This window comes from Lonchura striata, chromosome 4 (genome assembly GCF_050655825.1).
Source record: "Lonchura striata isolate lonStrDom1 chromosome 4, ASM5065582v1, whole genome shotgun sequence".
NCBI classification, from domain to species: Eukaryota; Metazoa; Chordata; class Aves; order Passeriformes; family Estrildidae; genus Lonchura; species Lonchura striata.
Window position 1 is genome coordinate 67,650,813 of NC_140706.1, and position 19,293 is coordinate 67,670,105.

At 44.5% G+C, this 19,293-nt stretch overlaps 2 protein-coding genes across 6 annotated transcripts in view; one reads left to right on the plus strand and one right to left on the minus strand.

The window, feature by feature from the left end:
• Positions 1-50: 50 nt before the first annotated feature.
• Positions 51-4,917, minus strand: EXOSC9 (exosome component 9). 2 transcript variants are annotated; one of them, XM_021554942.3, is made up of 12 exons: positions 4,817-4,917; positions 4,548-4,642; positions 3,839-3,958; positions 3,650-3,752; positions 3,098-3,235; positions 2,908-2,990; positions 2,643-2,775; positions 2,087-2,175; positions 1,759-1,905; positions 1,177-1,367; positions 796-874; positions 51-307 (listed from the first exon to the last, which is right to left on the minus strand). In XM_021554942.3, the coding sequence occupies exons 1-12, from the start codon at positions 4,880-4,882 to the stop codon at positions 226-228; spliced, it is 1,326 nt and encodes a 441-aa protein (XP_021410617.2). In that variant the 5' UTR covers positions 4,883-4,917; the 3' UTR covers positions 51-225. The 2 variants fall into 2 exon arrangements, with proteins under 2 accessions (XP_021410617.2, XP_021410616.2); XM_021554941.3 differs by having other exon boundaries at positions 1,177-1,436.
• Positions 4,918-10,261: 5,344 nt separating this feature from the next.
• ANXA5 (annexin A5) overlaps positions 10,262-19,293 on the plus strand; it is a 36,072-nt gene continuing 27,040 nt past the window's right edge. Inside the window, exon 1 of one of the 4 annotated variants that reach the window (XM_085578328.1) lies at positions 10,262-10,337. The gene's annotated coding sequence lies outside the window, so the exon portion shown is untranslated. Of the gene's footprint in view, positions 10,338-15,130; positions 15,235-15,310; positions 15,443-15,504; positions 15,697-19,293 lie in introns of those variants that run through there. The other 3 variants (XM_085578327.1, XM_085578329.1, XM_085578326.1) reach the window with 3 other exon arrangements.

Consider the following 19,293-nt stretch of genomic DNA (forward strand, 5'->3'; position numbering starts at 1 on the left):
AAGAAAGCTCAGCTAGGTGTTTTTGCTGCAGCTGGATGCCAAACCTAGGATTTCAGTTACAGGCACCATTTCTTTATTTAAATCTGTATACAATCGTTTAACATATACGTAAAAGCAGAACGAGATATTGGGATGGGAGGAAATAAAATTATCTACAAAAATAAGCTCAGTAATAATACACCAAAATCCGTATTATACAGCATTCCTGCAGGAGGGATGATGGCTTTAACGAGAAGTTCTCTTCTTTCTTCTCCTTTTGTTAAATGCTTTCTTACTTGGATTTTCTTGTTTGGAGCTGGTCTGTGTTCTGTCAGCAAATAACAGTTGTATCAGAAACATACTGAACCGTTTTTCAACTTGGCAACTACCCTCCACACCTGGGGCCAAGGTATAAGTTAATCTTTTGAAAGTGCACTAACAACAAGGGTTTCCATGGGTACAGCAGCAAATCTCACTTCTCGGAGGTAAAACTCTACATCAGCTCTAGTGCAGCACACAGAATGTCTGCAGCAGCTCTAAGGAGCCATTGACTGAGATCCACTTGTATGCTCTCACTCCCTCTGGAAGGACTAAAATGAGTCAAATGGCCAAAACCATCTCAGACAGCTGCAGGCCAGCCAGGCTCTGGCCTCTCAGGACAGAAGAGATTTAGCCTAGATTTAAACTTCCTTGCTCTCAGCTGTCTCTGTATTCTCTTTGATCAATTGAAATCTTTCTCGGCCTTGCCAAAATCCTGTCCTTCCTGGAAGTACTCCTTACAAACTTTTCCCCCTCCTAATTCCACTTGCTGGTTACCTTGTTTTCCGTGGTAGTTCCTGTGGTTCCAGAATGACGACTTCTTCCTCCTCGCTGTCAGACAGTACAATGGGTTCATCTAGAAAACACACAAGCCCCACCAACCCCAAACTGCTGGTCAGTGTTGTACAAACAACCCCTGTGAAAAATAACCACAGCATTTTTAATGAAACATCTAGAGGGGTTACTGATTGATTTGGAGCTCTCCCTATACTACAGAAATCAAGTTTTGAAAAAGAACTGACTGGGTCAAGTGGAATTAGTAACTGTGTAAAATAGCTACAATGGTTCTTTCTTCCTTTGGACCTTTCACATTTTAATGATGAACTGTTTAATAAAGTGATATAATAAGATCTGATATTAAGAAAAACAAATACTTACCACTCTTAGTTTCCCTCAGTGTACTTGTATCCTCAGTCTCCACTTTCTCGCATTCAAAAGCAGCTGCCTCACTTTCACCTTCCTCTTCCACTGCTTCTTCCTTCTCAGATTCTTCAAGGTCTCCCCAGGAGCTCTCTATTCCTTCCCCAATCTGGGCTGTCCCAGGAGTGTGCACTACTGGATTGGCAAAACTGCAGGAGTTAAGAAAACCTTGGTGTTTGCTGGTAAAATTCTGAGTGTGCAATACTGGATTGGCAAAACTGCAGGAGTTAAGAAAAACCTTGGTGTTTGCTGGTAAAATTCTTTGCATTCTGAGAGCAAACCAGATGGTTTATAAGCTGGGGAGAACAGCCCTAAAGGGGAGTTCAGAGTGCCACTTCTCCAGTCACTGTAATAATCACAGTTCTGACCTCAGCTTTGCACTTTAGGCAAGGAGTTAGAAACAGACTGAACCAAGACCAGGATGATGATGATGAGGATGATGATATTTCCTCCCAAGGTTATATGCCTACCTAAGCTATGAGGAATATTAGATGTGTGTTTAGGCTGGTTTTCCCCTGAGCAATACCCTGGAAAAGATACACTTCTGAAGGAGGGTCAGCTTTAGCAATGATTTCTCCAGCCTGTTCTTCCACGTCGTTGGTGTCCACAGCAGCACTCTCCATTTTGAAGGCAGTGATCCTTTGGTTGGGGATGGATTCCGCAAAGCCGAACTTCCCCCCTTCTTTCCTGGTCATTCAGCAACAGACATTATTTCAGGATAAACAAAAGTTGCTTCTCTTTTCAAGTTCAAATATACAAACACTTGCTCTTTAAAACAAATACAAATGAAGACAATTTGCTGATGGACATTAGTTTTTTACTACATTTCTTAAAAACCCCCATTTCCATCCCTTCCCAAAACACTCACCTGGCTTTTTGGTCATTTTCCAAGGCTTTCTGAATCAGTTCTGTTATTTCTGCGACCTTAACAGCTGTTATTTTAGTGCATCTCAGAATCTGTTTGTTACACATACAAAAACCAGTTTACAACCACGAAATCAACACGTTTTTAACTGAAACTATAGAGCATCATAAGAATCACAAACATTTAAATCACAGGAATTTCAAACACTTAAAATATAGCACCCTTAGCATGAAGGACTGGATTCATTGAGACATACAAAAAGTTAGCAGCTTCCAGAGTGCAACTGGAAATAATCTGCACATTTTTTTCAGCCAGATCACAGGGAAAATAAAAAGATAAATATCTGACCAAAAACTATGCATTTTCTACACCCCTTCAGCAGCATGGTACACAGTACTATGCTCTTCCACTAAAAGAAAAAATACACAATCTTTTCCAATAAAATCAGACAGTTAATTGGTTTCTCAGCTTCCAAATGTCATGGATATTTCCACATCAAGACTGCAGCACAGGAACCAGTCTATACACCACAGAAGGACTGATCAGAGCAAAGGTTTACCTGATCTGGCAGCAGCATGACCACTCCACTGGACTGGATGGTACAAATTTCATGGTGTTTATTCATGGCAATTACGAGGAGCCCATCCATCACCCGCTCCTCACGTTCAGTTGGGTCCACCAACAAATAGGTCCTAGAATCAAGGTTTGAAATATGAGGCAACAGTAGAAATTCGAGACACCTTACTACCCTTAAACACAATTAAACAAAGGAGTTGGCAAGGTTTATACCCCTTATGTGGGTACATAAGACCTCAAAATCTTACCCTTGATGGAAGAAGGCAAAACTGACACAAATGGGCATGTGGTGGATACTCAAGGGGACAGGATCACGTTCCTCAGGAGTGTACTTGGAAAGGAATTGGCCCAGAATACAGTTATTTATTAAACTCGTTTAATTTTAAAGTGACAAAGAAATTTCAGGAAATTTAAAACAGAAACAAAAACCCAGCTTACCACAGTTACTTCCTCTCCTTGCACAGACACATCTGGCCTGCGAAAATGACACAGAGCTACAATCCCTGCTATGCTGGCAGCATCAGTGATGTTGCCATCATGGTTTAACAGGTGCATGTCCAGCCGAATTTGCCAAACCTGACAAAAATACAAAAAATACAAAACTGCTTGATTCTACAGAAATTAATTTTTCTTCAAAACTAGTTCATCTTTTTTGAAACAGACAAAGAACCAATATATTTTCCCTAGGTCTTTGACTAAGAAGATTAGAGATCTAGGTATATTTCAAGAGACCCACTGTGCCAGATTTAATTAGGACAAAATATGCAGCACTTCAGCACAATTTAAACAACATTCTGTAGGGTCCCAGCTACTTCAGAAAGCCTATGCAGACATGACAAGTTAAAAATACCTCTCAAATCAGATGAGTGGATCTTTACATTAACCTAAAATCAGTACTTCTACTATCCAACACAAGACAGAGACCAACTTAAAATTGGACTATATGTATTTTTTAGTTTAAACCCACCAGGAATGAAGAAGTTTTCCTACCTTTTCACCAGCAACAACGCAGAGAGATTCAGTCTCAATACATTTGGAATCTCTGAGGCATCGCTCCAGTAGTCTGTTCAGTGACACCAGTAACTCAGATTGTCTGTTGGAATAAAATTAACCCAAAGTCAATACGATTACAGTGGCTTTTATGCCATCCCTGTTTACTCCTTTTAAGACATGCATTACCTGCCAGGCTCCAGCCCAGGTGCAGCCATGGGTGAGAGCTCCAGATTGAAGAAGAGCACACCCTCTGTGGGTCGACTGGGCTTAGGCGGAACGAGTTCACACGAGACCTGTGCAAGAACCCTGCCAAGGCAAATAAACCACCAAGTCACAGAAAATACCAGGGAAAATCTAGAAACAAAACACATACTTGGGGAGAAAAAAGCATGTGGTTAGGGTTTTAGTTTGTAATTCTCACTCCTGACAGTTTCTCGTTCAACATCTGTCAAACATTATTTAAAATCTGGTCAACAACTGAAGGAGCCAAATGTTAAGAACTAGAACGTACTCCTGTCTTTTAAGACTAAGAATTGACTCAAACACATGAGAAACTGTAATGACATATTTATGTAAATGCACAGATTTCACTTTTACACAGGCAAAAAAGGGTTGTTTGGTCTGGGGAAGAATGCAAAACGTGAGACCACTGAATAAACGGATGAAAACCTGGGAACAATTCTGCATTTTATAAATTATTTGTAACTACAATCATCACGGAAACCCCATCCCTTTCCCGCTTCCTTCCTTTCCATCCTCTCCTCTTTGCTCCCACCCTTGAAATACTAGGGCTTTAGGGCTTGAAAGGTTAAAATCTGTTTACAGAGATGTCTGCAGGCAGGGGAACCTCAGGCTCTCCTTGGCCCGGGGCCCGCGGCCGAGCCCCCGCGCCCACCTGGTCCTGCCCAGCTCCACCATGCAGCAGCCGCGGTCCGCGCCGAAGGAGACGCGGATGTTCCGGTAGTCGTAGCACTGCCTCCCGTCCAGGCGCTGCGGGAACACAGGGACACACACATGGAGAGGGTCGGTGCGCCATGCCCGCCATGCGACGGCACCGCGGCGGGGGAGGCGGCTCCCGGCGACAGCCGCGCTCCGCGGGCGGCGGGCAAGGGGATGGGGAAAGGGATGGGGAAAGGGGCGGGGAGGGGGGTGCTGGCGCCGCACCTTCTTCTCCTGGATGGCGCGGAGCAGGAAGCGCCGCTCGCAGTTGGAGAGCGGCGTCGCCTTCATGGCCGCGCCGTGAGGGGGCAGCGCGCGCGGGGCACGGCGCGGGGGGGGAGCGCGCGCGTCATCGCCGCGCGCCGCGCGTGCCCAGCGCGCACGCGCCGCGGCGTTGCCGCCCCCGCGCGCGCCCCCTCAGGGAGGGCGCGGCCCCGAGACTCCCGTAGCCGGGCGGCAGCGCGCTCTGCTTGGGGAAACTTCCTGCTATCCGAGCTAAACCTGCCCCCACTCAGCTTCACGCTGCTTCCCCGAGTCCTATCCCTGGTCACCAGAGTGCAGAGATCGGCATTGCCCCTCCGCTCCCCCTCCCGAGGATGCTGAGGTCTCCCCTCAGTCTCCGCCAGCTGAACAGACCAAGCGCCCCCAGGCGCCCCTCACACGGCTTCCCCTCCGGGCCCTTCAGCACCCTCGTGCTCTCCAGCAGCTCCCTGTCTTTTCCTTACTGCGGTGCCCAAAACTGCACGCAGCACCCGAGGAGAAGGCGCGCCGGTGCAGGGTGTGAGGGTGCGCGCCTCAGCGCCTCGGCAGCGACAAATGGTGCCGGAGTGCCGGTCCTCAGGAAAGCCATCTGGAATTTAAAAAAAAACAACCAAACAAACAACAACAACAACAACAACAAAAAAAAAAAAAAAAAAAAAAAAACACAAAAAAACCCAACAAAAAAACCGCACAAAACATGCATGCCGGACATTTCGAGTGGTTAACACTATTGTGGTGCCCAGCCCTCCAGGTGCGGATGCCCCGCGGCACCCGGGCTGCCAGCAGAACATCCCTCCCTGCTGTTCTGAAATGTTGCCCGTAAGTAAAAAGGCCTTTACAAGTGGCTTTTATGCTTCGTTTGAGCTAAAACGAGAAAATCTATTGTCTTCCCACCAATACTAAACCCCAGACACTGGCATATTCCACACAAAAGTGTTGAAATAGCTCAGTCACGCTGTCTTTTCAAGCCTTGTTAATACACTACAGTTCTGGTACAAACTAAAATGTAAGTCGTGTTTCTAAAACTCACAAGTTTGTGCTAGTGAGGACAAGTGCTGCCTGATTTTCCCATGCTGGTTTTATATTTTCAGTTTAGGATAAATATCATCACAAATAATAGGTGTAAGAAAATATCTATAAAATTACAGAAAGACACTCCTTCTCCAAGGACAAAAATAAGCAAATTGCCCTTGGAGTTTTACTGACAATTTTTACGTGGAAATTCTGTCTGATTTTACTTTTTTGGTGTGAATTTGGCGACAATATTCATTAGCGAAGGCTTGGGGTTAAATTCTGTAACTCTTCAAGTTTACTAACAGCAAATTTGGAAGCGTTTTTTTTTGTTTGTGGGAGTTGTCCAAACTACTTTACTCTTCGTCAATTACAAAAATATGTTAATTTCAGCATATATTGAGATTTCTGCTTGAGGTGGAGTGGGAAAATTCCTGTTCCTGCTCTCTCAGTGAACTGTTAAGTGACTCGATCTATCGGGCTGGCGGAAAAGCACGTTTTCAAAAGAGAAGGTGGTGGTGATGGTGAACTTCAGTGGGAGCTGGATGTAATTCCAGGGGAAATAAGTCATGTATTGGGGCTGGAAATCAGCTGCGTCCCCTTTGATCCACACAGTCTTCTTCACACAAAGGCTACTTTGCAGCTTTGGTGCTTGTACATGTGCTAAGAAGGGTAAAGAATTTAATGGACAAATTAAGGAGGCATAAAAACACATCATTGGAAATCTGTAGGAGGAGGGTACAGAGAAAACAAGATCAGTATAAATGGTTAATGAAATAGGAGCTGAGTAATTTCTGTGTTTCTGAACAGTGAGGGGCAGGGCTACAGTGGTAATGAAATAATGGAAATACTCTGGGTATTCAGAAGGAGTGAGTGTTGCACCCTGCAGAGTGAATAAATGAGCAAATAAATCACAGGTACTTAGGCTAAAGCAGGAATTTTTAGAAAGAAGATCGTGATGATCTACTGTGCCCACATGGAAGTGTTTCTTCATTTGAGCTGAATGCTCTGTGGGCTGAAATGCTTGAATTGGATTATTTTACTGAACCGAGCCTGGAGGGAAAATCGCATTTGAGGACTGGAGAAGAAAACCAAACTGCATCAGAATCTCTGCATCTTGACAGCAAGCTGCCATTGATTTTTATAGCCTAATCAAAATAAATAAGAAATTGACCTTCTCTTTCCATCTCAGCCTTAACTGCAATGTGCCTTTGCTGCTTGGCTGCGAGTCCTGCTCATTGACACATATCATCCATGCATGACATGATGTATGCAGTGCTCCAGCTGATAAGGTTATTTGGGAAGAAAGGCTCTGCCTAGATGTAATAATGTAATTTATAATTTGTTTTTATGATGAAAGTTCCAGGGGGTGTGGGAGGATGGGCAATCCTTGCAAGCAGCGCTGCTGGCAGAAGTGAGGCATGAACAGTACCTCCTGCTGAGATGAGGAACAGGATATTCTGGCCAGGATCCAGTGAAGCACTCAAACAAGCTCTTTGTCTGAAGCACCTTTGTCCCTTACGTATTAGAAGGAATGTGTCACAGCTTCCAAGGCTAAAATATAGGAAAGGAGTTGCCTGGTATATATGCTGAAATAATTTTATTTAAAAATAAATTTAAAAAAAAAAAAAAAAAGGGAGGGGATCCAGAACTGCCAGGAAATCATCTAAACACCATCTTAAGGCAAGTTGGTAATAACATCTTCATCTGCTTGCTGAATGCTTGCTCGATCATGTTTCCATAGGCTAGATTTCAGAGTAAACCCCAAAATATTCTTGCTGTTTCCACCTGTACTTTAGCCTTCACATCACCTCTTGGGGTTTCCTGCTCTCATGAAAGAAGTTTTTTGCTCCAAAGGGTCCTGCCAGAAATTCTGAACCTGTAGACAGTGCTGCATTGAATGAACACTGATTCCCAGCTCTCAGCAATCCCTTGGGGAAAGTGGAAAGTGTTTCCAAGGCTGGATGCCAGGCAAGCAACAAAGTCAGAGGAAAAGAAGTTACACTTCTCCTTTTATTTGTCTCCACACTCTGCAATTTCCTTGTCTCCAGGCAAACTGTTTCAATAATTTCTATGGATTCAAGTGAAACCAGTTGCTGAGTGAAGTGTCATGCTAAACCAGAATTGTTACAGTTTGAGTTGAAGGCTCTGAATATACAAATCAATGTCTGAGTTCAGATTTTAATGTGGTTTAAGATTTTCAAACCTTTTAGAAGCATCTTCAAATTCTCTTAAGAAGCAACAGATGTCCATGTTGAAGTAGAAACTGTAATTTTGTTTCATGGGGAATAGGCAAAAATAGACCAAAACTGTTGCCTGAATAAAAGCACTTTCTCATATCCTAATCTTAAATATTACTTGACAGATAGGTTAAATACTGGCTTGAGGCAAGAGCTCAGGAGTGTGAAAATGAAGTGAATATCTATTTGGAAGCTGGTTTTTTTTTTTGTTGTTGTTGATGTTTTTTTTTTCCTATTGGAAAGGTGCCAGAAAATGTTTGCTGATACCACATATTGACAGTCTTACAATACAGAGGAAATCCAGAGTACTGACAAGCTTACTGACATCTGATCCCTAAGAGATAATAGCACGTTTAATAACATTGGGGGATAATCAGATAATCAAGTTGAACCATTAAATCAAAATGGCTTTTTTTCCCCCAATTATTTTTCCTGCTTATTCAGCTTCCAAGTATCTGTTACAGACCAGAAATTAATCTTGACTGCCTTGAAATGCTGGGAGTCATAATCTTTCTCAATCAAGCATTTTTGTTGTTCTGTATGGAAAACCTCTCTTAAAATCTTGATACTAAAATTCTCCATTTAAAACAGGGGATGCATCTTTTTGTTGACTCAGCTGATTTTAAAGGAAATTTCACTTTTAAAGTTGTATCTTAGAATGCAGGTGTTGTTAAAAGATAGAAGTGTGGTAGAGAAGTGTCTCCTGTTGTGTAGAACAGCCACCCATCAGTGTCTCGTGCACAGAAGCAGACTGTCTCACATGAAGAATCCTCTGTGTACCACATATAAATCTTAATCTCCCCATATTTTCCAAAGATCCCAATTCTTCATTCCCTGCCCAGAAATTCTTACAAGAAAACTGCTGTGAGTAGTTGAATTCCTCGTAGTAATACAAGCAAAATGGGAAAGTGTCCAATTATTGTGTCAGAGACCACAGAGCACTGGAGAATGATGGGTGCTGGCCTTGCCTTTTTCCACCAGGTAATGTTTTTTACAGTATGGATAAAGTTGTCCGAATGATGTGTTACTTCAAGAAAAGGTAAGTAAGTGATCATTTCCCCAAATTGCCTCAAATTGTTATATTGAGCTTTATTGTGAAGTATTATGCAGAGGTTCAACAAGGGTAGAAGATTTGGTGTAACATCATCACTCAATACATATTTGTCTCCTTAGCTCAGATTTGGAGGTGATGCTGTACTTATGTTAAGAAGTTGGGAGTCTTGATGAAGTTTTTTTTTGATACATATTTCTTTAGAAAACAATACACCTTCTCAGGCCCTCACAAAATTTGCAGTATATGCAGCCGCGCTCTGTGAAATTTCACTTCCCTGGCTTATAAATCTGTGGAGGCTTTGGGAATATGACTTGAGCCAAGACAAATCATACAGGGCAGTGGAAAGATGGTACCATGAGAAGCAGAACTCATGGTGGGTCCATCACAATCAAATTGTTCACCAAAATCTGAGTCAAGCGGCCAAAACTCAGAATAACTTTCCTACTGCCACAGCAATACCTCAGGAGTGCTTTTGCTCTGGGCCAAGGGCAGGGGTCTCAAATGTCTAGAAGAGGGACATTTTCTGGTGCCGCTGGAGTTTGGAGCTGTTTGGCCTGTGCCGGTGTACGGCGACACGGGCTGGGGAGGCAGGGCGGATGGGTACGTATGTGGGCATTTCATTCTGGATGGGAGGTTCCGACTCGAGGTGAGCCACCCCAGGAGCTTCTCCGGCTAGTGACAGTGGTCAGGGCATCGTTTCTGTGACAGGGGACCTGTGCCCAAGGCGCAGGGACAACACGCGGCAGCTCGGAGCCCCGGTGCCCCCTGCACCCACCGCCCCTGCCGCGGTGCTCTTCTGCCGCCGGGGCTGCCCCGGCGGGAGGTGCCGCAGAGGCGGGGGGTGAAGGCAGGACGGGCTCCGCGGCCCCTCCGCCCGGTGCCCCTCTCTGCCGCAGGGGAGGAGGCTCGGCCGCCGCCGGCACCGGCACCGAGCGGTCCGCGGGGAGCCGAGCCACGCCGCGGGCGGCATGGAGTGGGAGCTCAACCTGCTCCTCTACCTGGCGCTGTTCTTGCTGCTGCTGCTGCTGCTGCTCCTCCTGCTGTGCCTGCTCCTCCGGCAGCTGCGGGGCTCGGCGGGAGCAGCCCCGCGCCGCCTCCCGCCACCCCGGCAGCCCTGGGCTGAGTGCCGGGAGCCGGGAGCTGGGAGCCGCCCGCCGCCGCCGCCTCGGGCCGCCCCCAGGTGAGTCCGCGACGCGCAGGGAGGGTTGGGGGCCGCCCCCGGGGCCGCCTCCGCCTCTCCGCGTCCCCCGGGAAGGCACCGGCTGGGTGCTGCTCCGCCGATGCAGCATCCCCTGTCCTTGACCGTGCTCCGGTCCCCCGCTGTCTCTAGAGTAGCTACGTTTGCCATGTAAAATTCAGGGGAAATTTGAAGGTGCGCTCACCCTGCAGCTTTTACTCTGTAAGAAAGTATTATAAAACTCCCCTCAGGCTCTCTTTGTAGAGGAGGTTATGTGGCTTTCCTTTGGCATACAGAGATCCGAATTTGACCCGATTAGAGAATTTTTAAATGTAGTGTTTTCCAGTGCAGAAGACACTCATCTTTTAAAACAACTTCTCCCCCCACTCCCCCAATTTCAATTACATCTAATTCAGTTTTCCTCCTTTTACTCCACAGGAGCTATTCCATCATATAGCTAAAATGCCAAGTAAGCTTCACTCCCTGTAGAGTGGGAGCAGACCTGGCAACAGCCCATGGCTGACCCTACCCCATCTCTGATGTCCCCCAGGGACCACTTTGGCCCCAGCACAGCAGCTGCTGCTCTCCAGGTAATGCCTGGGGCTGGTGTGATGTAGTGTGGCTGAGCAGCCACCTCCTGCTGACTGCCCCCATCCTGTGCAGGGCATCAGGGGAGGCAACTTGGCCACTGGGCCTTTAGGAAATTTGTGTTTGGGGACTTTAGGAAGTTAATGTTTGGGGCCTTTGGGAAATTTGTGCAGACCCTTGGCTGCAGATCTTTCACACCATGTTTTTTTGATAGCTCTCTGGGACCAGGGTGTCTTTCAGAGAGTGAGCTTAAGTGAACATAGGTTCTGACCTGTGCTCACTCTGGTGAGTTTCTGCACCATGGACAAAGATGGACAGACACCGGTTTGTCCCTCTAGGAAGGACCTGTGGAGAAGCTAAGAATAGGTGCCATCAGCTGTGTAGTAAGCTTGGCAAAAAAAAGTATTTTAGTGCTATAGAGCTGGTGTTCTTGTTTAAAGTGTGGGGTTTAGGAGTTCTTTAAGCCTCATTTAGATGGCAGCTGTGGGGGTGGTGTGGCTGCAGGCAGCCGGGTCCCCAGCGTTGCTGTGGGGTGTATTTTTACAGGGCAGGTTGCTGCTAATTCAACAAGTGCTTCTCAGTACACGATCTGCCTGCCTCACTCCTGCTGTGCATTGCTCTGTTACAAGGCAGCGTGCTGCGAGCATGAGGACGCTGTTGGAAGGAACGTAGGATATTCCAGCTCTCCAGCCCTTGCTGCAGTGATCTGAGCTCTGTTCTCCTGCTCCTGCTCGCTGCTGGGAAACTTGGCATGGGGGAAGAGTCTGCTAATGATGCAGGGGTAGTTACAATCAAGTTGGAGAGGCCCTCCTCCAGAGGGTGTTTGCACTGCCCTGGCCCTTCTTCCAGCTGGTTCACTATGGCTTTTTATTTCAAGCTTTTGAAATTGTTACACACTCTGGAATTTAGGTCAGGTCTTTTTATTTGCATCATTACAGATCCATCATCTCTTACACAGACTGTCCACCCAGACAGTCCCACTTGGCAGGGGCTTTGCAAGACATAGGACATGATCTTTGGGGTACTAGTCCTGGAGGTAATACCATGCTGCCTCACACACCTTGGGCCATGAGGATTTGCTGTCTGTAGCTCCTCCTAGTGCCTGATGCCCCACCTGCCCTCTCCACTCTTGGGTCTTTTTTTTTTCAGTCATGGAAAAATGATGAGAGAGCAATCCAGTGTAAGTTTCCCTGTCAGAGACCATCAGCCTCTTATCTCTATGGTTTTCTTGTTCTTCCTCTGTGAAAATTGTGGGAATGATTTTGACCTCACATCAGTGATTAGAAAGAATGGTTTTGTTCAATTAATATGAGTAGCCATAAAACTGTGACACATATTCTGCATGAGCACCAAGAGATTACCTTGAGAAGGTGACTTCAAAGATAAGTAGCCCTGAAGTGCTTAAAATCTTGAGAATGGTTGGGGCACTTCTAATAACTTGTGTTGCAGAAGCCCTTCATACTTACTGTATTGCATGGAGCAGAGAGAGTCTGATTTTTGTAATGACTTTTTACAAACATGACTGACAGGGCAATTTCTTTGGAAAATGAAAACTAGTACATGATTCTTCTCTGACTTACAAGCATTTTACACTAACAGTGCAGGAGAAAAGTTTGTGGGGGCTACTCAGTGAAACATCTGCAGGTCAGAGGATTATTATCTCTTTGCTTTGTCTTGTTTTGGCACTAGTACTGCATCTCAAATGTTGTCATCTCACAAATACCTACAGTACAGCAATAAATGTCTCAAATTCACATGATGAGTGCTCCATGTTCCAATGCTGTCAATTTGGAAGGACAAGCAGGGCAGTTGTTTGGCATTACACACCCAAGTGGCATCAAACATCTGCTCCATTCAAACGATTTTCCATTTCTTGATGTGTGTTTTAGGGCACAGCTGTGGAGGCAGCACTTTCCCCTCTGCTGGTGTGGTCACAGGGCAGGAAGGTGGGTGGATATTTGGCTCTTCTGTGCTGGTGTTATAGGTGCTTTGTTTTCCCAAAGATTGATGCTGCCAATCCTTTGATTGATCCTTTTGCTCAGGAAGGAGGGCAGGCTACCCCTGTGCAAAGAGCTTGTCCCACTGTCCAGAGATCTTCTAGGAAGTTTTTAAATTCCCAGTGTCCCACCTTTCAACAGAAGGTGTACACCATTTTGTTTAATCAGTGATGAGGGGCAGAAGCAAACAAAAAGCTCTAAAAGATTAGCCAGATGAATCATGGAGGGAAGATGTAAACAAGCTGCAGGGTGAGATAAATACAAGATGGAATCGTTAGTAGGAAATGACTCCAGAGCTCTGCATGTTGCTGAAGTGCACAGGCACAGGTATCCTGGAAGGGGGCAAGGTTTCCCTTTGTTCATCACTGAGGTATTGGGACACCTCATTACTGGGCCATTGCCGGCAACACCAGAGGGAAGTCAGATAAGAGCCGTGAAAAGCCTTTGGGGAATCCATAAGGAAAGAGTAAAACAGTTAAATATGTGTGCTTTTGTTAGCTGGCAGCTATAGGGCAACCAAATAATCTGCTAGTATTTGAAAGCTACAGACTCTGAGGAAGAAGATAATTTATTTAAATCTGTAACAAGGCATAAGAGAATAGAGATAGGGAATACTAACATTAAAGGCAGGAGAAAGTACTTGACAACAAGGTGTGTTAATTCAAGAGATGATTTCCCAGGGAAGTCACACAAAGCTCGATGTTTGCCCCTTGAAAATGAGACTGTCACTAGAGCGAATAATGCTGTGCTTTTATGAAGAGGCACTATGTTGTTACCTCTGTTCCCATCTGTAGATTAAAAGACATGAAGGCTCATTGGACCAGAACAGTTCCCAGTGAGGCCTGAAGAATTATGCCAGAAATGTCCTAATTTGGTATTTACAAAGGCTCTAAACCAAACACAGCGATCTGTTTATTTTTCTGGTGATTAATCTGGTGTATTTTCACAGTGACAGGTAGTGGCATAGCTCCACTCACAGCCACAGCTGTGCAAGGCCTGCTCAGTACCTCTAAATTTTTGGCATTCCTGAGAAACTCTCTACTGTGTTGCTTCCCTTCAAACGTTGTTACCTCTTTCAAATTCCACTTTGAAAATCCACCTCTGTGAAGGGCTGTCAAAATTCTGACATTCATTTAAGATCTGTTTTGAGGTGCCTTGAGGGGACTTCAGCCAAAGCAGGTTTTCTCTTCAGGTGTATGGGCACATCTGAGCTGACAAAGCTTTCAATACAGAATATAATGGTCCATCTTATTTGGACTTACAGAAGAAATTTATTATTACTACTCCTACTACTACTGCTACTTTGATATTTTATCACATAGTAATGACTACAAGTTTTAGAGAATGGGGAATATATTGCTTCATGTAGTTACAAAAATTGAAGTATTAATCAGTTCTGTGAGAAATCTATATAATTATTAGAGGAAATTTATGGAATGCCTCACAAATCCAAATGTTACAGGCTTTCAGTGTGACTTGCAGTGAAATTCAGCAGCATGTGCTTCAGGTGACTTCTCTCTGAAAATGCATATCCTATTTTGGTCCCAGAAAAATGAGCATCTATTTTGATTCCAGAAAAATGAGCATCTATTTTGGTTCTATTTTGATTCCAGAAAAATGAGCATCTTCAGAACAGATCTTGTCAGTAGCAAGGGTATTAAAATGGTATTTTGCATTTTTTAGTAATCAGATACAAAACGTACGTCCTCAGTCTGCTTATTATTTCAGTCAGTTTATTATTTCTGTCTTTATTGGGGGAGTTTAATGTAATTTTGTACTTTTTCTGGATGTGTTGACAGAAACAGCTCTGCAAAAATGGTTAAAAGACAAGACCCTATTTGCTGAAGAAAGCAGTTGATAGAGAAAAAAAAATAATTTTCATTCCAGCGTTTGTGCACAAGGCTTTACTTAATCTCTGTGTGTTAGCAAATCATCCTTCTGCTTTTTCAGTAAGATTTAATATCTAAAAGCTGAGTTCACTGCCAGTCTGCTGTGCTCACCAGGGCACACTCACACCTATTTAACACCTGGGAAGTGGTATGTGCTGGCTTATTAAAATTTATGCTGCATTAAGAAGCTTGTCAAGAAGCAACTCTCTGTGTTCAGGCATGGTAATGAAGTTTTCAGAGGAATCTGTTCTTTTGCCAAAGATCACCCATCTTTGGTAGAACAGGTTTTGCTGGAGCCTTGATTGATTGCTGCAGACAAGTTTAACTGCTCTGCTTGGAGAAATGATCACTGGTGTATGCTTTCCCTCCTCCTTTGGGGTGATTGATGTATTCAAACCAGTCCTTTCTACACGACGTGAATGCCAGGTAACATCAGACGTGGCAAGAAACCTTGATATTCCTGTCCTGAAAATGAAAAAAGCCTCCCAAAAACTCTCAGGACTTCATGTTATGAGAGCGTCGCTGACTCCTAGGGCTATGTCTGTGAGCCCTGGGGAATTCTGATGGCCGGGGAATAATCCATGGGGGGAGTGAGGATTGGCAGGAGGTGGAAGTGGAGCAGAACAAAACACAGGTGTGGCCAATAGAGGGGTGTGGGGGATCAGGCTTGTTTACTTGCAGCTGAGGGTGGAAACACAGAGGTTAAAAGCACTGGGACAGGCACCTGTGGGTCTTCTGGAGAGAGAGGAGGGCTGGGAAGTGATGTCCCAGGCGTTGGCTGCTGGCCTGGGCAGTAGTGATGCCCTCCAGAGCAACTTGGTGGGTGTCTGTCAAGAGAAGCCGGTGAGGATGGAGGGGCCCAGGGCAGAGGAGATCCGGGAACAGCAGGTGACATGTTGATATGTATTTTGCTATGCTGGGGTTATAGGTTGTAGGAAAGAGCAGGGTATGGCCCTCCTTAGAGGGTGAAAGGAAATGTGGACGTGGGGCTTTTTTGTCTTCTTCAGCCAAACAGTTCCCAGGTTAAAGGTGAGGTCTTACAAAGCAGGTGCTGATGAGGCCTCTTTTGCTTTTTAAATCTCCCCAGCAGTTCCATAGGGGTTTTGGTGTCTGCATAGAGGTTTTTCTGTCTGTCCTGTGAATACAGCATAGCAACCTTTTTCTCAACAGAGGGGTACCATATCTTGGGTTGATGTGCCCTCCTTTACTTTAAAATTGTGGAAATTAGACAGTATATCTTCATGGTCTTTTCATAAGCCCCTAATGAAATAATTTTAAGAGTGCTGGTAGTTGAAGTGATGTAAACGATTTCTTTGTTAAAATGCACAGTGTGGGTAAAGTAGACGTCTATGAATTTTATAACTCTGCTTTAGTGAAGTTTACTTTAATGGAGTTGTCTGTGTCTGTTGCCCTGATTCACATATGAACCCCTGGAGACTTGTCAGCTGTCAGAAATTTATGGATGTTTAGTAGAGGAATTAGAGGTCTGCAGTATGTTGTTGTGCAAAGAATAAGCATGCAGGAAAAGAGATTAATTGGTGCTCTGCCTCAGCCCTGTGTTCACGTACCTCACTCAAACCTGCCTGAATTCAATCACCTTATCCGTGGCTCAAAAAAAGAGGGAGGAAAATGTGCTGTACCTGGCCTGTGTGTGCCTTGCTTGCTCTTTCCTGCCTGCTTTTTTTTGGCAAAGCACTGTTACCCTAATTCCCCAGGTGGGGAAACAGAGGCTTAAAGTAGTTCTGAGCAGGGATACAATGCAAGCCTCTGATGGGGATCTCCTGTGGGGAGTTTGTGTGCCTCTCAAAACCTGAATGTGGGCAGTGACCCAACTGCCTTAATGCCCCTGGTGGCTGAAGCCAAAATTTTGGGTTCCTGGAGCTGAATACAAATGGACTCAGACCTACTCCTGCACTCTTACCTGACACTTTAATGCAGGTCAGAAACCCAAAAGACTGCTAGAGAGTGTGTTATAATTCCAGATAAGAAAGCTTGCAATTTGGCCTTCAGTTCAGGGGGAAAAAAGACCACTTTTCCCTTTGTTCTGTTGTGGTATGGAAGGGCAGGTGAATCTGCTTTGGGAAAAAGCTTGTTTTGCCCTATGAGTAGCTGGTTACCCGGAGTGCAGTGAGAAAATTTGTTTAATGCACCTACAAAGGTCCTCTCCTCCCTGTGATAGCTGCTTGGTGGCCTTTACTTGTGGCCCTAATCTCCACACAAATTTCCTTTTCAACCTCCTGTTTCTTCCACCAGTTCTGTAAGTAACAGCAGGCTCCATGGGAAACACAAAGATTTGACAACATTTTAGGAGTAGAAGACCTCGAGCATCAACAAATGCTTGTGACAGGACAGAGCTGTGTGATGTGTAACAAACTCATTTGTCTGCTTAATCTCAGCATGCAGCTCTGAGAAACCAAGTATCACCTGGGAGTTTCTATAAAAATAATTTAACTTTTAAAGGAAATGCATAGTCGTGGAACTGTGCAATTTCAATATAAACAGAAATTTAAAAGTGTTCTTTTGGTTTTTTTTAAAAAATCTTGTTCTTCCTCTTTAGTCCGGTCCTTTGAGCATGTCTGGATTTCTCATTCACTGTTTGAAAGCTTTTTACTTGATGTAACTTATGAGTATCATTTTTTTTTTTTTTTAAATAGTTTGCTTGGCCAAGATCTGCCTTGACTGTAGAGATCTCATTGTTATAAAATCCTTCCCCTTTCAGCTTTCCGTTGAGGGGAATTATTTGAGCAGTTGAAAAGTACTGAAATGCTATTCAGTGCTAACACAGTGGAAGGCATGAAATGCTTTTATGAAGTGTGATGATTTTGGTTGCAGTCTCTGCTGCAGTAACCTGACTAATTGAGAGGTTTTACTGTTTTCTCCTTTGTTCATCACAACTGTAAGGTTAGTATGCAGTTTTTTGGGCATGGACTATTTCCTCAATGTGTAACATATAACCCCAAAATAAATTCAAATATTAATAAGGATTGATGACAAAAAAAATTTAAAAAACCAGACCAGGGCCTTTTATGTTTTTCCCCTATTGATCCTACTGCATCTGTATTGGATTGATTTCCAGCTCAACACTGAGTTTCCCTGTGTTAAAGACAGATTCTTGGCATGAAATGATCTATTCCTATAGAAAATTTGGCTTACAGAAACCTGCTCACAGTTTGATACTGCAGAAAGCAGAGCTGGTGGAGTTCCTGCCTAAAGCTGCTGGGAATGCTTAGTAAGAAGAAATATTCTGGGATCAAATATTAGGACGTGTAGGTAAATAAAGCTTTCTCTTTTCCCCACTAGTGCCGCAATTCCCGAGAAGTGCCACGAGATGGCGCGCTTTCTGTATGGTGTATCCCGCTTTCAAAATCCCTGGGACTATTGGAAATATTGGAAAGGATTTCATCAAGTCAGCGTTTACATTATTCATCTCTTCACCTCCCCTTTGACTATTGCCATACCTATTTTCGAAAAAATTGCTACTGAGCGTGGTTTAAGGTGGTTTAACTAAAGTTTCTGCAGTGACTGAGATGGGGAGCCTGACAAAAAGCAGGCCTCCATCCTTCTCTGCCGCTGTGTTTAGCAGAATAGCTTGCGGCCAGTTGGTATTAAGCTGCTATACAGAAATTGTATATATCCCTACTATACTGGATATAGATCTTGGTGCAGATGGAGGCTGGGGTTGCTGTGAAGTTGATGTTTCCTGGTTTCTCCCTCTGTTAGAGGCATACCAGCTGTTCCCTGTTCCTAGGACCTATCACGTTGCCTCTTGTTCAGACAGGTAAATGCTCACAACCTTGAGAGCCAAGTCCTAATTAGCCATAAATATTTATTTATTTTGGCTGAAGGCAAAAAGGTAATTTGTCTGCAGCTGTCTTCAGCAAATACTAGAACACCAGGAAGGAAATAGGTTAGCCATTAAAAGAATGAAATGCATCTACTCCTGCTTGGTAGTTTGGATGCAAAATTTAAATGCGCTGATTTGCTAGGTGCCTTGGCACAGATGGGATTGCAACACCTTTTCCTGAAGCTCACACCCTGATGCTGCAAGTCCTGCACTGCCATGCCTAAGGGCTTTAGAGGTGTCAGGGATCAGGGTAGGAATTTCTCCCCTTTTCTTCCCTCTTACTAGTCCAGAGTTAGGACTTTTGCAGTTAGTGAGGAGCAAACTTTGCCATGTTGGGAAAAGTTGTGTGCCAAAACTTTAATGTTGTATTACCTCAGTTTCACCCATGCCAGGGGATAGTGAGGTCTGGATATTTATCTTTTCTCATTCTGGGAAGATGATTTGATTGGCTCAGTTATGACATCTCTCTCCTTCTTAACTCCACTCTTGGATCTGGGCATTTTCTTTTTTGAGCAACAGCCTCCAGACCGGGAATGGAATAGAAATTTTGTTTTTATGGTTTTGATTATGTGGGGTATGGTCAAGCAGGTGGTGTTGCAGGCCACTCATGAGAAGTCATCCAAACCACTGACTGAAAATAG

Coding starts and splice junctions, on each gene's coding strand:
- EXOSC9 (XM_021554941.3), bottom strand. CDS start 4,882: ATGAAGGCGACGCCGCTCTCCAACTGCGAGCGGCGCTTCCTGCTCCGC. Junction 4,643..4,816: donor GCGCCATCCAGGAGAAGAAG/GTGCGGCGCCAG, acceptor GTGTTCCCGCAG/CGCCTGGACGGGAGGCAGTG. Junction 2,176..2,642: donor TCATGCTGCTGCCAGATCAG/GTAAACCTTTGC, acceptor TGTAACAAACAG/ATTCTGAGATGCACTAAAAT.